Source organism: Petaurus breviceps, unplaced genomic scaffold (assembly GCF_028583685.1).
Source record: "Petaurus breviceps papuanus isolate PSGF00001 unplaced genomic scaffold, PetGlider_PUasm1.0 90779, whole genome shotgun sequence".
In the NCBI taxonomy this organism is placed as follows: domain Eukaryota; kingdom Metazoa; phylum Chordata; class Mammalia; order Diprotodontia; family Petauridae; genus Petaurus; species Petaurus breviceps.
Window position 1 is genome coordinate 8,521,811 of NW_027187344.1, and position 18,261 is coordinate 8,540,071.

General features: G+C 38.7%; 1 protein-coding gene across 3 annotated transcripts in view; it reads right to left on the minus strand.

Annotated features, from left to right (window-relative positions):
- Positions 1 to 3,901: 3,901 nt before the first annotated feature.
- Positions 3,902 to 18,261, minus strand: part of GPR107 (G protein-coupled receptor 107) — a 94,418-nt gene continuing 80,058 nt past the window's right edge. For all 3 annotated transcript variants that reach the window (XM_069069384.1, XM_069069386.1, XM_069069387.1), the window contains one exon: positions 3,902 to 9,792. In XM_069069384.1, coding sequence (XP_068925485.1) covers positions 9,696 to 9,792 — 97 coding nt within the window. In that variant the 3' untranslated portion in view covers positions 3,902 to 9,695. The remainder of the gene's footprint in view (positions 9,793 to 18,261) is intronic.

The following is an 18,261-nucleotide window of genomic DNA, read 5'->3' on the forward strand; positions in this document are numbered from 1 at the left end:
AGTTTAAAAAAAAAGGAAAAAGTGTGATACACATACTAAGTGCTATTATTTTTTTTTATTGTGTACTAAGTGCTATTATTGCCACACAAACTAGAATAGATATAATTTCTCCTTCAAAGAGTTCGAAATTCTTTCCCATCTCTGATCTCATTGGTCCAAAGTGTCTATGGAAGAGTCTAAGAAACCAACAGAAGTTGATCTCTTTTAAAAGAAAATGGAAATGTATTCTTGGAAATCACTGATTTGGTATATATTGCATCAATAATGTTTCACCTTTACTACCTCTATGGAGTCATAGTCTTATAGTTATCTGTACTTCATTCTACCCTTGAGCACAATGCTACCCTTCCCATTCCCTAATTGACCTAATTGATGTGTGAGCAGGAATTTCAGGATAAAATCCCTGCTCCATTCTTCCCCGTCCCCTTCCCCCCCCCCCTAGCCTAGGGAAAAACTTCAAGGGCGTTGGAAAATTCAAATATACACTGACCAATCACTGATTGTAGTTTTGGCTTACATAACCTGACTGTTGTAATCTCTTTAAAAACCAGCACATTATCCATGCCAACTCACTGTCTGATCTGGGTATGTGACCCCAGAAGTCCTGCAGTAATAAAATCCACTTCCAAATTTATTCTCAGGGATCTTCTGTCTCGGCCCTTTATGCTCTACAATATCAGTAAAAACAGCCAAACTCTATCAATCTTCCCAGTTCCCTAAAATATTCTAGACTACATTGCTTGTCCTATAGACAACACAGTATATAACTATTTTCCTCCTTAAACCAAACTTTTTATAAAAGTCAGTTTTACTAGAAATTCAGTTTAAAAGTGTCAAACTTTTAAGAGAATTTCAAGTTTATAAACTTGAATTGCTAAACAGAGGTCCAGAAAGGTGGGTCTTAATACACAGCTAAGACTTATCTGTATTCACATGCACATAACCCAATGAATGTACTAAAAGCTTCTCAATTCCTACTTTTAAATGGGTAAAGGGCCTCCTAAAATCTTAGGTGAAAACTGGAATTGGAAGGGGCCTTAGAGGTCACCTAGTCTACCCTCCCCCACCCCCATTTTACAGATGAGGAAAATTAGGCCCCAGAGAGGTTAAGTGACTCCTCTGAGGTCATACAGGTAGTTTTACTTTTTTAGGAATCAGGTCTCCATATCACCTCCTGGCCATCTCCAAGCCTTGGTGGATAGAGATCACTGGGCTGGGAATTGGAAAGACTTGAGTTCAATCAGGCCTGAGGACACTTACTAGTTGTGTGACCTAGGCAAGGTATTTAACTTCTGTTTGCTTCAGTTTCCTCATCTGTAAAAGGCAGATAATAAAAACACTTACCCAGCAGCATGGTTGTTACCTGTTGTTTCCTGTGCAGCATGCTGCACAGCACATCAGCAGGTGTTCTATGGTGGGTTTTTTCCCTTTGTCTTCTCTTGCCCAGAACCAGGCCACTATGCTCTTTCCTAGGCTTATTTAAACCACATTGTTGCCTCCTGCCTACCTTCTCACTGTCCTGCTCACTTGGACTTGTTTCCCCAGCACTTAGCATGGTTCCTGGCACATAGCAAGGGCTTTTCATTCATTTATATCAAGCAGCAGAGCTGAAATTTGAACTTAGTTCTTCTGACTCCTAATCCAGCTTTCTCCTGTGCTAAACTGTCTCTTGTTCCTGATCTTAATCTGCTGAGTAAATCTTTTATTTCTTAGGTGGTGAAAAGGACAATTTTATCCTAGTCCAAGTTGATTTCTCAGAAATTCTGAATTAATGACGTTTTACTGGAAGCACTAACACCTTACCAACAAGTATTCCCCCAAGAAACTCCTAGAAAGCCATATAAAATTCATCAGAACATTTTTTTAAACCTTCAATGGGCATCAAAGGTTATGTGGCCTGAGGGAATGAGCAACTTTCAATTTGCAAAACTGATCTATTCTAAGTCAAAGAGCAAGATACAAAAGCAATTCAATGATAATTTACTTAGTGGAAGGCTCAGGGACAATTTAATGAGGGTCCTCAGATATTTGGAAAGGTTGAAAGGTTGTGAAGATATATGATGACTAATTGTTCTCTAATAAGAATAGGCTGAATGTTATATTTAAACAAAATTTTTGATGTAGGTCTAGATGTAAGACAGCATCTTCCTGGAAGGTCCTGGATACTTTTGTTGTCATGGCTGCTTCTATTACTCTAGTAGTGAAATCTTAAGTTTTCTGTTTGGTGGTATCTATGTTATCATTCTTTGGAAGAGAAACTTTTATAAATGCCACCTTATTAAATTTCAATGAACAAGCAAGGGAAATTTGGAAATCACTGAGTACGCTGAGTAGTTACTTTGCTTTTACAAACCCTACATTTAGACAATGACCTATTAAAGCTGGCTGAGGGGCAGAAACTATGGCTTGTTCATTTCTGTAGCATCCTTAGTGCCTAATAAGGGACCTGTAACATCACATGTTATGGTGGGGAAAGTGCTGGGCTTAAGTCAGGAGACTGGGGTTCAAGTTCGAGCTCTGACAAGTTCAAGTTCCTGACAACAGCTGTTGAAGGAAGCCTGTTAAAGAAAGCAGCTGGGTGACAGTCTGTATCCAGCTTCTTAGACAACTCTATTTGGATTTAAATAACCCTTCAGATTAGTGAATCTATAAAAGGTGCTAGACAATGAATGGAAGACACAAGATATGGGGAAAAGTAATCATAGACTGACAACTATAGCCAACTGGATTTAAAAATAAAAGTTAATTAGGTAATAGAAATGTGTGGAGCAAGGAATACTTTTTCTAGCTATTCTGAAAATAAACAGTATAAATGAAGGCAGGACATCCTTATAGGAAAATTAGTATTATGATCCACTCCAAAGGACATGCAACAGCTGGCCACTGTAGAATCCAACAACCTATTGCAAACTTCCTATCATTCACAATGTGCAGGTTTACTTGTGCTGGGAAATCCTACCACCCACTTATATGTACAAAACGATAAAGTGGAGGGGCGAAGGCTGAGACTATTTTTGTCACTTTACAAAGGAATTCATCACAGCTGCATGGAAGAGTCTGTGGAGGGAAGAGTAACAGTGTTAGAAGACCCTGCTAATTGAAAAATCAATCAGAGATAGAGATAAGTGCCTCAAGAGCAAAGTGATTCAATTTATAAAAAAAGTGATTCACACATCCTTTTCAGAATCATGTTGAGGTACACTCATAGTCCACCTTTCCCATCCGTTCCAAGGAAGCTGGGGGTTATGATCTCATTGACAGGCTTTCAGGCAGGCATGTAAGTTTGTTATGCATAGGTGGGAAGGTCTCAGTCAAACGTATTGATACAGTAACAGTCAGAAAGGGCAGTGGATTGGGAATAAAGAGATCTGGTTTTTTGTTCCAGAAGTGCTACCAATTATTTGTGTGACTGTGGGCAAGTCACCACCTTTAAGCCTCACAAAGAGGATGAAACATATAATACTAATGTGAAGTAGCTGAGAATGAAATGACAGCAACATCTAAAATCCGAAGGGACAAGAAACCCAAAGCATATTCCAAAACCCACATTTTTACCAAGATGGTAAATCACACCAAATATCTTCTGCACTGGGACTAGAGTCCCCGGACTTTTTTGTAGTTGTCTCCTGACAGCAATGGGGGAATAAATCCTGGTGAAAATACCATTATTCTTTGTCCCTACCCAAAAAAATCTTTTTCAATATGTAGCCTGCCAAATGATAGATGGGTTTCTCAATGATGACAAGCGCTATGGATACTGCTATGACTTAGCTCAGATTTCTTTAGTAGATCACCATTACCATTAATGGGAATAATTGGAAAGCTCTGGAGAACAGGAAGCTTGATCAACTAAAAACAAAAGAAAAAAAATTATGAGGGAGAAGGAAGAAAGAGTCCAGGAGACTGAGGCAGGAGTCATTTATCAAAAGCTCTCCTAAGATTACAAATGTACATTTCATCATGGATTCTTTATTTTACACATTTGCACCAAAAGCAAGAAAACAAATTACATACAATATCCTGATTTATATTTTTTATCCTGTACCCATTATATAAATACCCCACAGTGATCTGTTAAATAATGTTAGGAAAAAAAATACTGAAAAATCTCTTTCTGAACCTTAATCTTAAATGAAGAACAATGTACTCTTTATTGTCTGCAAGCACCCAGAAATTTGCTCCTGGATTAAACACCCTACCTGGGTTCTTTGGAGGTCATGTAGCTAAGCAAATCCAATTTAGGGTATACATGCTGCCTGAAAGCAGCTGAGCCAGTCACAACACAATAAAGTCAGAGGTAATAGCTCTCACTTGCCAGCACCACTGTTCTCTTAACCCTTCTCTGGTCCTTTGAGTACTCAGAATCTCATTACAAAACACTAAAACAGTCCTTGTAATAAGCCTACTGTTTTGTGCCACATTAATTTTTTCCTTATCATTTTGACATTTATTGCCTTCCTCGAGGACTCCTCCAAAGTACCGAACTGCATTTTACAGTCAAAATTCCAAAAAGCCATCAATTCAACACATACGCAGCTGCCTTCCCACTCTTCAAACTACCCCAACTCTTCCCTTCACAGAGTGTATCCATTTGGTAATTAAGTCTGGAGATATTTTTACATCAAGGCTGAGCATTAAACATTATTCCTCTTTAAGCATATAAGTGTAACTGGGGTGGCACAGACACATCACTATTGCTAAGAGAACCCTGGGGAACTTTGAGAACCTTTTGTATTACTGATCGATAAATGTATTCCAGATGGTAACAAGGATCAGTATCAACTCAAGTGAGATCTTTTAAAGAAGTATGCCCTGCCAAGAACACCCCAGGGGATATCACAGTAAAGAGCAGATCTTTTGAAAAAGAACATTTGGTGTATTACAGACTAATGATTTTCTGAAGTTCCATGAGACATCGAGTTGAGGTGTGGTAGCTTCTATACAGTAGGGATCAGTAATACTGAATTACTCAAAAGGAAATGAAATGAAGGAGGCATAGCTACAGACACATTGGACTCAAGTACTCTATACCACAGTTCTCGGATTAGGCATTGTCCTAAGACATTTGGGAGAAGCAAGGCATTTAGAAGATCAATGTAGATTTTGCCAAAATTTGTGTTTTTGAAATTCAACAGCTTGGCTGGAGAGAATAAGGCAACTTTTCTTTTTTCAATTGTACATGGAATGGGGCCAGCAGTCCTCAAAGCCTGTCTATTAACTTAGAATCATTTTCTCAATGAGAATATTTTGTAGATAGAGGAAGATGGCCAGAAAACCTTTCATAATTGGGAATAATGTATATCTTCCTTGGAGCCATGATACTAATTTATTTTTGAAAGAAGACAGGATATATTATTTTACAGAGGTACATCCTATGGGGTAATAATATGAAGCATCATTCATATATACTCTTTCAATGAAGAGTCTCCTAGCTTAGGAAATACATCTTTCACACAGTTGGCACTGAACAAATGCTGCAATGCACCAAAACCTTAGCAATACTCGCCCAGTCTCTGTCAAAGTGGAACAGGCCAATCAAGAGGAGGAAGGGGGGAGGAGGGAGGAAAAGGTCAGGTGAAAGAACAACAGAAAAGATCATGACAGTCTAATTATCTATTAACTCTAGAGGGGAAATTCAAAGAGATTTCCCTTCCAGTCACATGCTAGTTCAAATAAAATGGAATGGAAAAGAGAATTTTGGGTAGTGTTAGGTTCACTAGGTTAGCTGGATAAGCTGATACCAAATTCACCAAGGTCATTGCCCAAGAAGCAATCCTTACACCAGAGACCGTGTAAACACAAGGAGGAAGAATTTCCAATTCATCGGTGTTAACTTCCTCAGGGTCTTATTCAGCAGGAAAAAGGGACTGCAATTCAAATTTTAAAGCACCAAAGGACCCAGAAGCTAGACTGAGTACTTGGCCAGACTGGATAGTCAGGATTAAAAGAACATTTCCTGTTCATGCTGTCCAGGAAATAAATTTTTAGCAAAAGAGGCACTGTCTATTGGATTCAAAAATGGGATCCTCAATTTCCTGAAATTTCACAGGCTTGTCCACAAAATGTAATATTTGTGTGTGTGTGTGTGTGATGTCTGGCACAGGTAGACAGGGATTACTAGCTTTGTGTAGGATGAAGCCGCTGAGTTGAGCTCTGAAGGAAGCTAAGGATTCTACTGAATAAAGATGAAGAAGTGCATCCCAGGCATGGGATAGGAAGGGACTGCCTGTGCAGACTCCTTTTTGCTTACCCTCTGAAAAACTTATAGGATTTACTCTTAGCTCAAATGAACACTTAGAATCACAATGGAAAAGGGGGGGGGAGTTTGTTTTTTTTTTTGGAGGGGGGAGGGCAGGGCAATTGGGGTTGACTTGTCTGAGGCTGGACTTGAACTCAGGTCCTGCTTATTCCAGGGCCAGTGCTCTATTCACTGTACTACCTAGCTTGGGGGGGGACAGGGGGGGAGTGTTTTTGAATTTGGTGGAACTGTTGGGCAAATCTGTTCAGTTTAGAGCATCAATCAATTATTAATTTATGATAGAACAAGCTAAAAGTAATAGTTTTGGTACAGGGAAGGAAAATGGCCTTATTTATAAAAGACAATGGAATCCATCTTTTGAATTTTAGAAAGAAAGGAGGCAATTTAAAAGTATTTTGTTCCTCTCCATGTCCTAGGCCTGATATTTTTCTAATTCACCAGTATAACATAAAGCCCATAAGGTCCACTGATGAACATTTCTTGCTAGAACATTTGGTGATGGGAAAACAATTTCTTTGTTCCAATAGTTGTGGATCAGTCTGGCTTTTATTTATAAAAAAGCTAGCACATTTTATTTGTCCATTTCAGGTTCCAGAGAGGTCGCTGCTCAGTTACAAAACCACAGAAAGTCAGATCTGTGAGTAAGCCTGGAAGTACATACAGAGTGTTAATAAATGGTTTTTACCAAAGAGAAACCTGAGACCAATGTCCACATGCTAATTATACCCAAAAGGCTCGACTACTGCTAGCAACAGCAGCAGCAATAGTGTTACTGGTACAAGTACCACAGAAGGTATTAATGCTGCACTGACTGAATATATATATCCATGCACTCACACACACAGCCTCTCACTCATATTTTTATTTTTAAAATCATGTATATAAATATTAAGGACACCCCCTCCCCTAGGCCCTTCATAGTAGGGACTATTATCGCACCTTTAGTCAGGTAATTGCTTGTAGGAAATAGCACATGTGTCACTCTGAGTGAAGTACCCAAGTGGGTTTCAGGTGACCTATCCCATGAAGTGAAGAGTGAAAGGAATGCCTCAGAAGCTGTGGAGTGAACCATCTATGTTATTTTGGCATAGAAGAAAAAGGGGGAAAGACAGGAAGAGAACAAAAAGACTAAATATTCATTTCCTTTCTTTCTCTCTGCCACTGGATTTAAAGGGATCTTTCAAGAGCTGACTGAATGAGAAGGCAAACATCTAAATATTCAAGACATCTTTATCTCTTCCTTATGGAAAACCCTTTCATAAAGGACACATGGCTATAGCAATCAGCACTAGAGATGATTCTGGTTCTATACTCAGATGTTTCAAAGATCACAGAGATGATACTTTATTCAGGGAGTATCATGCAGAGAAGGATGAACCAGTGGAAATAGATTATACTTCCATCAACTGGCTGAAAGATGATTATTTTTACATGTTCTTCCATCTGCCTTTCTCAGGCATTAATATATATGCTCCTCTATCACCACCTCTACAGAGAAAGTGAGTAAGGGGAAGAAAAATGTTTGAGAAACACACTTGCACAGATAAAAAATCTTTCTGTTTCCTATACCTAACCAAGCTGCTTATACTCTGCAGACACAATTCTCAGTGTTCTTCCAAAATTCAATAATTAACTTCCCAGAGCTCTCATCTTCACTGCTCAGGCGACAGCCTGCTCCATGAAGGTTACAGCAGTGAATGGCAAATAGAAGAAGATTCAAGATTCTAATCCATAGGTGTGCCAAAGCAGCTAGAGAGAATGGGTTCACTAATGGATCCCTTCATAGCAACTTTATTCAAATTAAGAACCATTTATGAACGCAGCCTCCTCTGAAACTTTTAAGTTGCCACCAGGAGTTCCTAAGCATCTGGTTAAAATACAGAAATTATTCCCTCCATTACATTTTCCAAAAAACTGCCATGAGTTAAAATACTTTTATTTTCAGGTGGCTACTCCCTCACTCATCACCAAGAAAATTCTGGGATGGTTTCAGTCAAAAAAAAAAAATCCACTGTCAGAGAGCCCCTAAGTGAAAGACTCCACTGATAGCTCCATTTAATGGCACCATATTTCTTCGATGAGAGATAACCTCTTCAAAGCTAGGGCCCAGAGAGTCTCTTTGTTTAATGCTCAGCACTCAGGAACAGCTGTAGGTTTACACAGACATAACCCTCTTAATAGTCTTTGTACCCATACGATCCATATTGTCCCCAAATTTCCTTTTCTCTTCAATAGTGTTCAAGAATAAATTTTCACTCGCTTACAGTTACTTATGTGTGTATGATTCTTCCTCGTGCCCCTTTCCACTGATATTTCCACAATTTAATCACATGGCTCATGACCTGATGAGCCACACCTTTTGCTTTTTTGTGCTACAAAGAAAAAGTATTGCTCCTGAGAGAAGAGAGGAGTTAGTGCTCTATACCGCACAGAGAATGGTCTACGGGAAACTTTGTAGAAAAATTAATTCAAAGAATTTCAGGCCTACGACTTTCCCTCTCATTGCTGAGGTAAAACAGACAGCTACATTGTGGCAAGCTCCAAGCAGATCCCCTCTTAAAAAGGAAAATCACATTCTTCTCCTTGGACTGCATCACAGAGGAAGAGGGTAATTCTTCATCTTGAGCATGGCATCACAGTCCTAGGATGGTAAACCACTTTACTAATGCATTATCCTGTTTTGCAAATGAGCTGACTTAGACGGCCTGCCCAAGGCTATACTTGGAATCAATGCAGCCCTCAGGACCATGCCCAGGACTCCTGGGTCTGTGATACATGCTTCAAAGATGCAATTGTGTTCCTACCCAAGTGATGCCCATTTTGCTTTATAAAATAACTTAATTTCATTATCTTCCTTATATCATTCCCACAAAGATTTAACTTTTATAAGTTCCTGCCAGAATACCAGAGTAACTGAGTCATTTCACTTAACTTTTGTTCCCCTTGTCCAATATAGCTTTCATGTTCAATGATTTGCATCACAAATCTCTCTCTCTCTCTCTCTCTCTCTCTCTCTCTCTCTCTCTCTCTCACACACACACACACACACACACACACACACACACAGAGTCTTTCCACTAGTATAATACACTCTAGAACAGAACCAGATACATTTCTGAATACCTAGTCATTAACAAAAAGGGGGGGGGGAAAGGTATGTGCATATAAAAATTTAAAACAAACAAAATCCTCATTGTCCCCTTTGTGTTCCCCACACATCATTCCCACCTTGAGGAAAGTTCAGACTTTCTTGTGGGCAGCAACCGATCCAGTTTCTTTAAAGTACAGAGGAAGAAATTAGGTTTCTGTGACATTTTGCTCCCAGTCATACTCTTGTTGGGTCAATGTTGGGAGGTGTAGACTGCTCCTGTTCACTGACAGTACTATTAATAAATTAAAAGATTTTTGAAAGTGCTCTTCTCAAAAGTTTGCTCCATCATGCTGTGCTCTCCCATTCACCCTGGGGATCTACAGATCCATTTGTCACCTTCTTGACTTTTTTTATATTCTCCATCACTCCTGAAGTCGTCACCCTAAAAAAAGAAGTATGCTGTTAAGAAAACTTCAGGCAATGGCTTTTTTCCATAGTCTCTCTCCCCTCAACTCTCCTACATGTACATTTTTTAAAGTACCAAACCCTTGTATTAGGTGAATGTTCTAGATTCACAACCTTGGCATTATACTCAAATTCCTCACTTTCCCTTGTCCTACAAATCTAGTTAGGTGCCAAATATCACTATTTCTACCTTCATAATCTCTCTCAAATTTGACACCTTCTCTTTATTCACAAGGGTACTTTTATCATCTCTCACCTACATTACTGCAGCAGCATATGTAGTATCCCTGCCTGAGGATTTCTCCTTACTCCAGACCATCCTCCATACAGCTGCCAAAGGTCCTTGTCCTCAAGGACAAATCTGACTGTATCACTCCTCTGCTCAATTACCTCTGTCAGCTCCCTATTGCCTCTAAGATAAAATACAAACTCCTCTCTTTAGCTGTTAAAACCCTTCACAATCTGGCCCCTATCTTTTTTTTGGCCTTGCTGGACACAACTCCCATCCCTTGCTCTGAAAGGCACTAAACTGGTTTTCTCTCTGTTCCAAAATACGACTCTCCAAACTGTTTGCAGGTCTTTGCATGGGCTGTCCCCTATGCCTGAAATGCACTCACTGAAATGAAGCTCAAGCACTACCTTCTACAGAAAGGCTACCTTGAGCCCTGTCAGTGCCCTTCCTCCCTAATTACTTTGCATTTAATGGCTTTTTATTTATTTGCATTTATTCTCTTTATATTTATCCTGCATAGATGTATCTTGTCTTCATCATTGGAATTTAAGATAATTTCAGAGTAGGAATTGTTCTATTCTTTTTATTTGTACTCCAAGTGCTTAGCACAGGGTCTAGCCTCTAGAAGGCACTTATTTAATAAATGCTTATAAGATGATTTAGTAGGCATGTTTAAGGGTCTAAAAGAAAACGCTACATAATCAAGACACATAAAGAAGTGGGAGACCATAATATGGGAAAAATACTAAAGCATTCCCAAGAGTCCTTTTACTGGACTAAGCCTGACAATTCACCAACTTCCTACTGCATCGTTTCAAAACATATTTTGGCTCTTGCAAAAAAGTTGCCAGTTTCAGGTACATTAATACACTATTGGTGGAACTGTGAATTGGTACAGCTATTCTGGAAAGTAATTTGGAACTATGAACAAAAAAGTTATTAAATTATGCATACTCTTGTTTTTTTTTTTTTAAGCAATCGGGGTTAAGTAACTTGCTCAAGGTTACACAGCCAGTTATTTCTGGGTGTGGGGCTGAGTGTCTGAGCCCGGGATTCGATCTCCAGGTCATCCCAACACTGGAGCTGGTGCTCTTACTCGCTGAGCCACCTGGCTGTCCCTTATGTATACTCTTTACTCAGTGATATGCCCAAAGAAGTAAAAAAAAAAAAAGAATCATGTATAAAAATATTTATTGCAGCTCCTTCTGTAGTATCAAAGAACTGGAAACTAAATGGGTAGGCATCCATCAAATGAGGTGTGGTTGAAAAAATTTGGGTGTATGAATATAATGGAATACTATTGTGCCATGTTAACCCAATACTATAAAAACATAAAACTTTGAAAGCTGTAAGAACTCTGATTAATGCAATGACCAGTTTGATTCCAGAGCAACAATGAAGAAACATGCTACCCAACTCCTGATTCAAGACACTGAATGAGATGGATATTTACAGAACATGCCCAATGAAGGAATTTATTTCAATTATGTATATTTGTTTCAAGGGTTTTCTTTCCCCCCCCCCCAATGGTGGAGGTAGGAGGGAGGCAAAATCAATTTTTGTTCAATGAAAGATATTTTAATTAAAAAAAAAATGAGGGTGTCTAGGTGGCACAGTGAATAAAGCACCGGCCCGAGTCAGGAAGACCCAAGTTCAAATCTGACCTCAACACTTACTAGCCGTGTGACCTTGGCAAAGTCACTTGGCCCCAACTGCCCTGCTTTCTGCCCTCCAAAAAGCAAAAAATAAAAATAAAAAGAAACGTACTAGATGTTCATAAGTTAAGTTGAGATCTCTCATCAATATAACCCAGGTGTGACCTGGAAGAACAGTGAAGTAGGAAAGGCTTTCCAACTCCCTGATGGGAAGGTAGCAAATAGAAGTGAGGCCCTAAAGGAGCAGAGTTAGAGAGGCTTCAACCAATCCTAGGCTATTGTGCTCTGCCCTTTCCTAGAAAAGCAAAGTAGTCCAAGCTGAGCCTGAGGCTGAAAGTGGTGGAAGTTACAGCTGCTAAGCCAAGAGAGAATCCAGGGAGTCCAGCAGATCAACCAACAGACCCACTGGACCTTGTGAAGAGCCAGCCATAAGTCAAGTGACTTACCTGGCACAGCCTTAAAGCTGACTGATGTTTCCATGTCCAATGGAAACACTCTGAGAAGCAAGCCCTGTCCAGCACTAACACAACTAATCTATCACTGGTACCTATGCCCCATACCTCACTGAATTTTGTGGGGACTGTCCAGGGAAAGAAAGAATATCAGTCTTGCAGTTTTGGAGATATAAGGTCTCTTACCCCATACATATTCCCTACACATCTATTATTGTACTTTTAAGTTTGTGCCCACTCTCCTCACCTCCTCTGAATGTATTTATGGGAGAGTATGGTACAATGGATAAAGTACCTGGCTTGGAGTCAGGAAGACATCTTCCCAAGCTCAAGTTTGGTCTCAAACACTACTATACTACTAGTTGTGTGACCACTGGGCAAATCACTTAACCCTGTCTGCCTCAGTTCCCTCATCTGTAAAATGAACTAGAGAAAGAAGTGGCAAACACTCCAGTATCTTTGCCAAGAAAACTGCAAATAGGGTCAGGAAGAGTTGGACATGACTGAAAACTATTGAACAAGAAGCAACTAATGTGCCTCAGGAGCTCCTACTATGCCATTTGAGTAAATGCCTATTTTAAGAGAAAAAAAAGTTTCTAAATAGTATTATGTCAAGGTCAGACTAGGTCTAGATTTCTGCACAAGAAATGGAGTCTCATCTCTTAATTTTGCATTCATGGAATACTTATATTGTCACCCTATGTGGCAATGATAACCCTGGAATCAACTTGTACTTAGAACAATACTTTGAAAGGAAAAGTTTACTACTTTAAAGATAAACAGGAAAACCTCTCGGATGGTGAAGGTATAGTGATTCTTAGTATTAGAAGTACTGTAACACATGTAGTGTAGAAAATCCTTCTAGTTCCTGGATCAGACAGTCTTCATTTCAGCAACTGCCTCAATCTAAGTGTGAAACAACTCTCTGTTGTGATAAGTTTGCTTCCAATCCAGACTGCGAACTGTGCTAGAAAGTACAAAGGGTTTTTCTTACAGACTGACAGTATAAAGTTATGCTTATTCCTATGATTCCTGTTGTCTTTTACTTTATGATTTTGAACATGGCAGCAGTTGACCTCTATAAATAAAAGTCTGATACTATAGAAAAAATTGAAAACTGACTTGACATCAATAAGAATCTAGAATTCAGCAGAGGAGGAGGACCTAAAAGTGACAATTTTTTATATACTAATAAAATCACATTCAACTAAGTCTACTAAAGAAGTTATGGGTCATAAAAAGTAGAGGTCAACAACCCAGATGGCTAATGCATTTAGAGTAGAAGAAAAGTTTTAGGACTCTGAAGGAAAACATGAATAGAGTAGTTGAAAAGCATGGATTATGAGAAATTAAAAATATGCTGAAATGGTATGGACTGCATATACCATAATATAATCTCTACAATAGCATCAAAGAAATGGCCTTCACCCACTGACAAGCAGGAGCTTCTTGTATAGGAAGTCAAATTACCAGGTTAATTAAATTCTTTTTGTGTAACTAACTTCACTTCAGGTGACTCCAATTACTACATGATCTTATTTCATCTCAGAACAGTAATTCATCAGGAGTTATTGCTATCTATGACTTTAGTACAAGTAAAGTTGAGGTCTAGCAGTAAAATTTCTTTAAAAAATTAGTAGGAAGGAAAAGAAAGCCAGTCTTTTCCTCTTTTCATCCTTGCTGCTATATTTCTTTTAAAAATTAAATTTAGTCAGCAAAAATCTGCTTCCTTTCCCTTCCTGCACCCCAAATTGAGAAAGTAGAAAAAACAAAATCTCTGTTGCAGACATGGATAGTCAAGCAAAACAAATTCTTGCATTTGCTAAGTCTGAGAAAAAGTCACATTCTGCACTGAGTCCTTTACCTCTCTATCATGAGGTGGGTAGCATGTTTTATCATTAGTCCTCTGGAATTGTTGTTTGATCAGAGTTTCTAATTCTTTCAAAGTTGTTTGTCTTTACAATATTGTTATTGTATAAATTGTTCTCCTGGGTCGGCTCATTTCGTTTTGCATCAGTTCATATAAGTCTTCCCAGGTTTTTCTAAAACTATTCCCTTTATCATTTCTTACAGCACAACAGCATTCTACACACAGAATTTATAAGCCAAAACTTGTTCAGCATTTCCACAACTGATGGGAACTCCTTTAATTTTAAATTCTCCACGGCAATAAGAACTGCTATATTTTTGCATATATTGTTTGTTTTGCTTAGTACTAGTCCCTTCCTTAACCTACCTTATTTCTCTTATTTTCTCTTCTCCTTTCTTCCCTTCCCTGTAGGATTAAATATATTTCTGTGTGTGTCTAGTCTTCTTTCCCGTGACTAACTGAGTGAAGTTCAAGTCTCTCCTCCTCTTCCCATCCCATCCTCTTCATTTGTATAGTCTTCTACTTGTACACCCTGATTATGTAATATTTTTCCTTATATTCTTCTCTACCTCTCCCTTTATTCTTTGACGATGAGCAAGACACAACAAATCACCCCCACACCCCTCTAATTAGATTTCCTTTATAACCTCTGATGATAAGGTTCAGACACATGTATTATATTATTTCTTCCTATTAGAATATAAACAGTTTATCTATGTCATCCCTGATGACTGTTCCCTCATGTTTACCTTTTTATGTTTCTCTTAATTCTTGCAGTTCAAAGTTTGGATGCTTCTAAGTTGTCTATTTCATTAAAAATCTATTTTCCTTCCTGAAGGGTTATGTTCATTTTTGCTAGATAACATTTTAAGACTATATTTGCCTTATGGAATACTATATTCTAAGTTCTCTACTCTTCTAGCAGTGGCTCCTAAATCTTGTGGGATCCTGATTATATCTCTGCAGTACTCAATTTTTTCTTTATGCTTATAGTACTTTCACTTGGAAGATCTGGATTTTGGCTACCACGTTCCTGGAAGTTTTTATTCTGTGGTTTCTTTCAGGAGGTGACCAGTGGATTCTATTTTCACTTTGCTCCCTGGTTCCTCAGTGATCAAGGCAGGGTTGTTTTTTGTTTGGTTTTTTTTTTTTTTTAACAATTTCTTGAAATGTGATATCTAAGCTCTTTTTTTTGGTCATGACTCTCAGGTAGTTCAATGAGTCTTAAATTATTTTTTCTCAATCTATTTTCTAGTTTCATGTTTTTACTATGAAATATCTTTTATTTTCTTCTGGTTTTTTTTCAGTCTTTTGACTTTGCTTTAATATTTCTTATTTTCTCATGGAATCTTTGGCTCCTATTTGGACATTTCTAATTTTCAGGTAGTTAGTTGCTTGGACAAGGTACCATATCTCTTTTGTTAAACTGCTAAGTCCCTTTCCACTTCTTTCTTTCATAGTTCTCATTTCTTTCCAATTTTTTCTTCAAGCACAGTGTTTGCATTTAGAAAAGTTTTGAAGTCTTAAAAAACAAACCAAAACCAAAACCAAACAACTCTTGCTTCATTTCTTCCAGAAATTCTAGGTGAATCTGCCCAAGCTTTGTTTTTCTTTGAGGCTTTGCTTGTCAATGTTTTAGAGTAATTTTCTTCTTCTAGGTTTCTGCTTTGAGCAACCCTGTCACCATAAAAGCATTTTCTGGGGTTATTTTTCCCCCTTGTTTGTTTGCTTATTCTTCCAGCCTATTTCCTGATTTTGGACTTGATGACAGGGCCAGACTCTTCAAACTTGTGGAAGGAATATCTGGGCTAGTCCTGGTACTGCCTTTTTTTTTTTGCTGCTTTTTGGAGGGGGGAAAGCAGGGCAATTGGGGTTAAGTGACTTGCCCAAGGTCACACGGCTACTAAGTATTAAGTGTCTGAGGCCAAATTTGAACTCAGGTCCTCCTGACTTCAGGGCCCTGCTCTATTCATTGTGCCACCTACCCCTCCCCCCCCCACCCCCCTGGGGCTTTCTTAAGGTACTAAATAGTTTGTAATTCAGGATCTCAGTGACAGCTTTAGCTGAGAACTACAAAACTTCAGTATTCCCAAAAAACTGAGATCTGATTACTGCCCCACAAGTCTGAGCTCTGCAAGTTCCTGACCTGGGTTTGGGTATAAGACATAAACTTGTGAGCTTCCTCTGTTTCAAGTTCCAGTAGACTGCTGCTAGACACAGCCACTATGAACTAACTGAAAAGTTCTGTTGGTTCAGAGTGATAGAATTTTAGGTTTTCCTTTGATCGGGGATTCCTGCCCTGGTTATTCTTCCGTAAGCTTCAGACTGGATTCACACAGATACTGCTTGCTTCTACCCTGAGTGCTCTTCACCCTAGAATGTCATTCCAAGGAGCAGGTCCCTTTCTCAGTCCTCTCTGGATCTGTGACCTGGAACTGGGTACTGAGTGACAGAGATGCGAGTTGACACTTGTTCTTGTACCCTAGGAAAGTTTAGGATCCTCTATGCTAGACCTGGGGACCTCTTCTAACCTTGGTACACAACCTTTCCTGTGCTCCATGTGGTTAAATTTCTGCCAGACACCATCTTCATTCTCCACAAATCTCTCTCTTTATGCTAACCCAGGCTGGAAAAATTATGGTTATTTTTTTCTTCTTGGGTTTCCTGATCGGGACGTTGTTTGGTTCATTTTCTAGATGACTAGAGGAATTAGGGGGAGGAACTTGCTATATTTCTTCCTACTATATTTCACCATCTGGGCTCCACCTTCTTGTAACTATATTTCTTAAATACTATTCTCCCAGACTGTTATACCTGCTGTATCACAAGCCCTTTTAATCTTCTAGCAGTTGGCATTTTTTTCTCCACAAAGATTCTTTTTTAAAAATTTCATCTTCAAAAAATTTTGTAATTTTTATTTTCAGTTCCAAATAATATCCTTCCAACTCCTCCCATTCGCTGAGAAGGTAATTAATACAATATCCATTATTGAAGGTGTGCAAAACATTTCTAATTAGCCATGTTACCAAAAAAAAAAAAACAACAACCCAAAAACAAAATGGCAAGACAAATGAAGTGGAAAAAAAGCTGGAAAAAAAAAAGCTTCAATCTGCACTCAGAGCTCTTCAATTCTCTCTCTGGAGATGGATTTTTTATCATAAGTACTGTGGTTGTTCTGGATCATTGTACCGATCAGAGGACCTAACATTTCACATTGATCATCTTTGCATTATTAAATATAAAATTCTCCTGGTTCTGCTCACTTCACTTTATATCAGCTCATATAAATCTTCCCAAGTTTTTCTGGAACCATCTTGCTCATTTCTTATACCAAAATAGTATTCCATTGCAATCACGTGCTACAACTTGTTCAGCTGTTTCCACATTTGGTGAGTGTTCCCTCAATTTCCAATTCTTTGCCATTACAAAAACAGTTGCTATGAATATTTTTGTACATATTGGTCATTTTCCTCTTCTTTGGAATACAGACCTAGTAGCAATATTACTGGGTCAAAGGATATTCAGAGTTTTATACTGAACATACTTCCAAATTGTTCTCCAGAATGGCTGGACTAGGGGCGGCCAGGTAGCACAGCGAGTAAGAGCACTGGCTCCAGTGTTGAGAAGACCTGGAGATCGAATCCCGGGCTCAGACACTTAGCACCCACCCAGAAACACCTGGCCGTGTAACCTTGAGCAAGTTACTTAACCCCAATTGCTTAGGGACGGCCAGGTGGCTCAGCGAGTAAGAGCACCGGCTCCAGTGTCGGGATGACCTGGATCAAATCTGGGCTCAGATACTCAGCACCACACCCAGAAATAATAACTGGCCGTGTAACCTTGAGCAAGTTACTTAACCCCAATTGCTTTAAAAAAAAAAAAAAAGAATGGCTGGACTGTGCCTATTTTTCCATATCCCTTCCGGCAGTTGTCATTTTCCTTTTGTGTCATGTTACCCAATCTGACAGGTATAAGATAGTAGTACCTCAGAGTTGTTTTAATTTTCATTTCTCTAATTCTTAGTGAGTCTGAGAATTTTTTATGTGACTAATGATAGTTTTAATTTATTATTCTGAAAAATGCCTGTTCAGATCTCTCGACCCATTTATCAAATGGAGGATGGCTCTTAATTGTATAAAATTGGCTCAGTTCTTCATATATTTGAGAAATGAGACCTTCATCAGAGAAATCTGCTGTAAAATTTTCCCCCCAGATTCCTTCTTTCCTTCTAATTTTG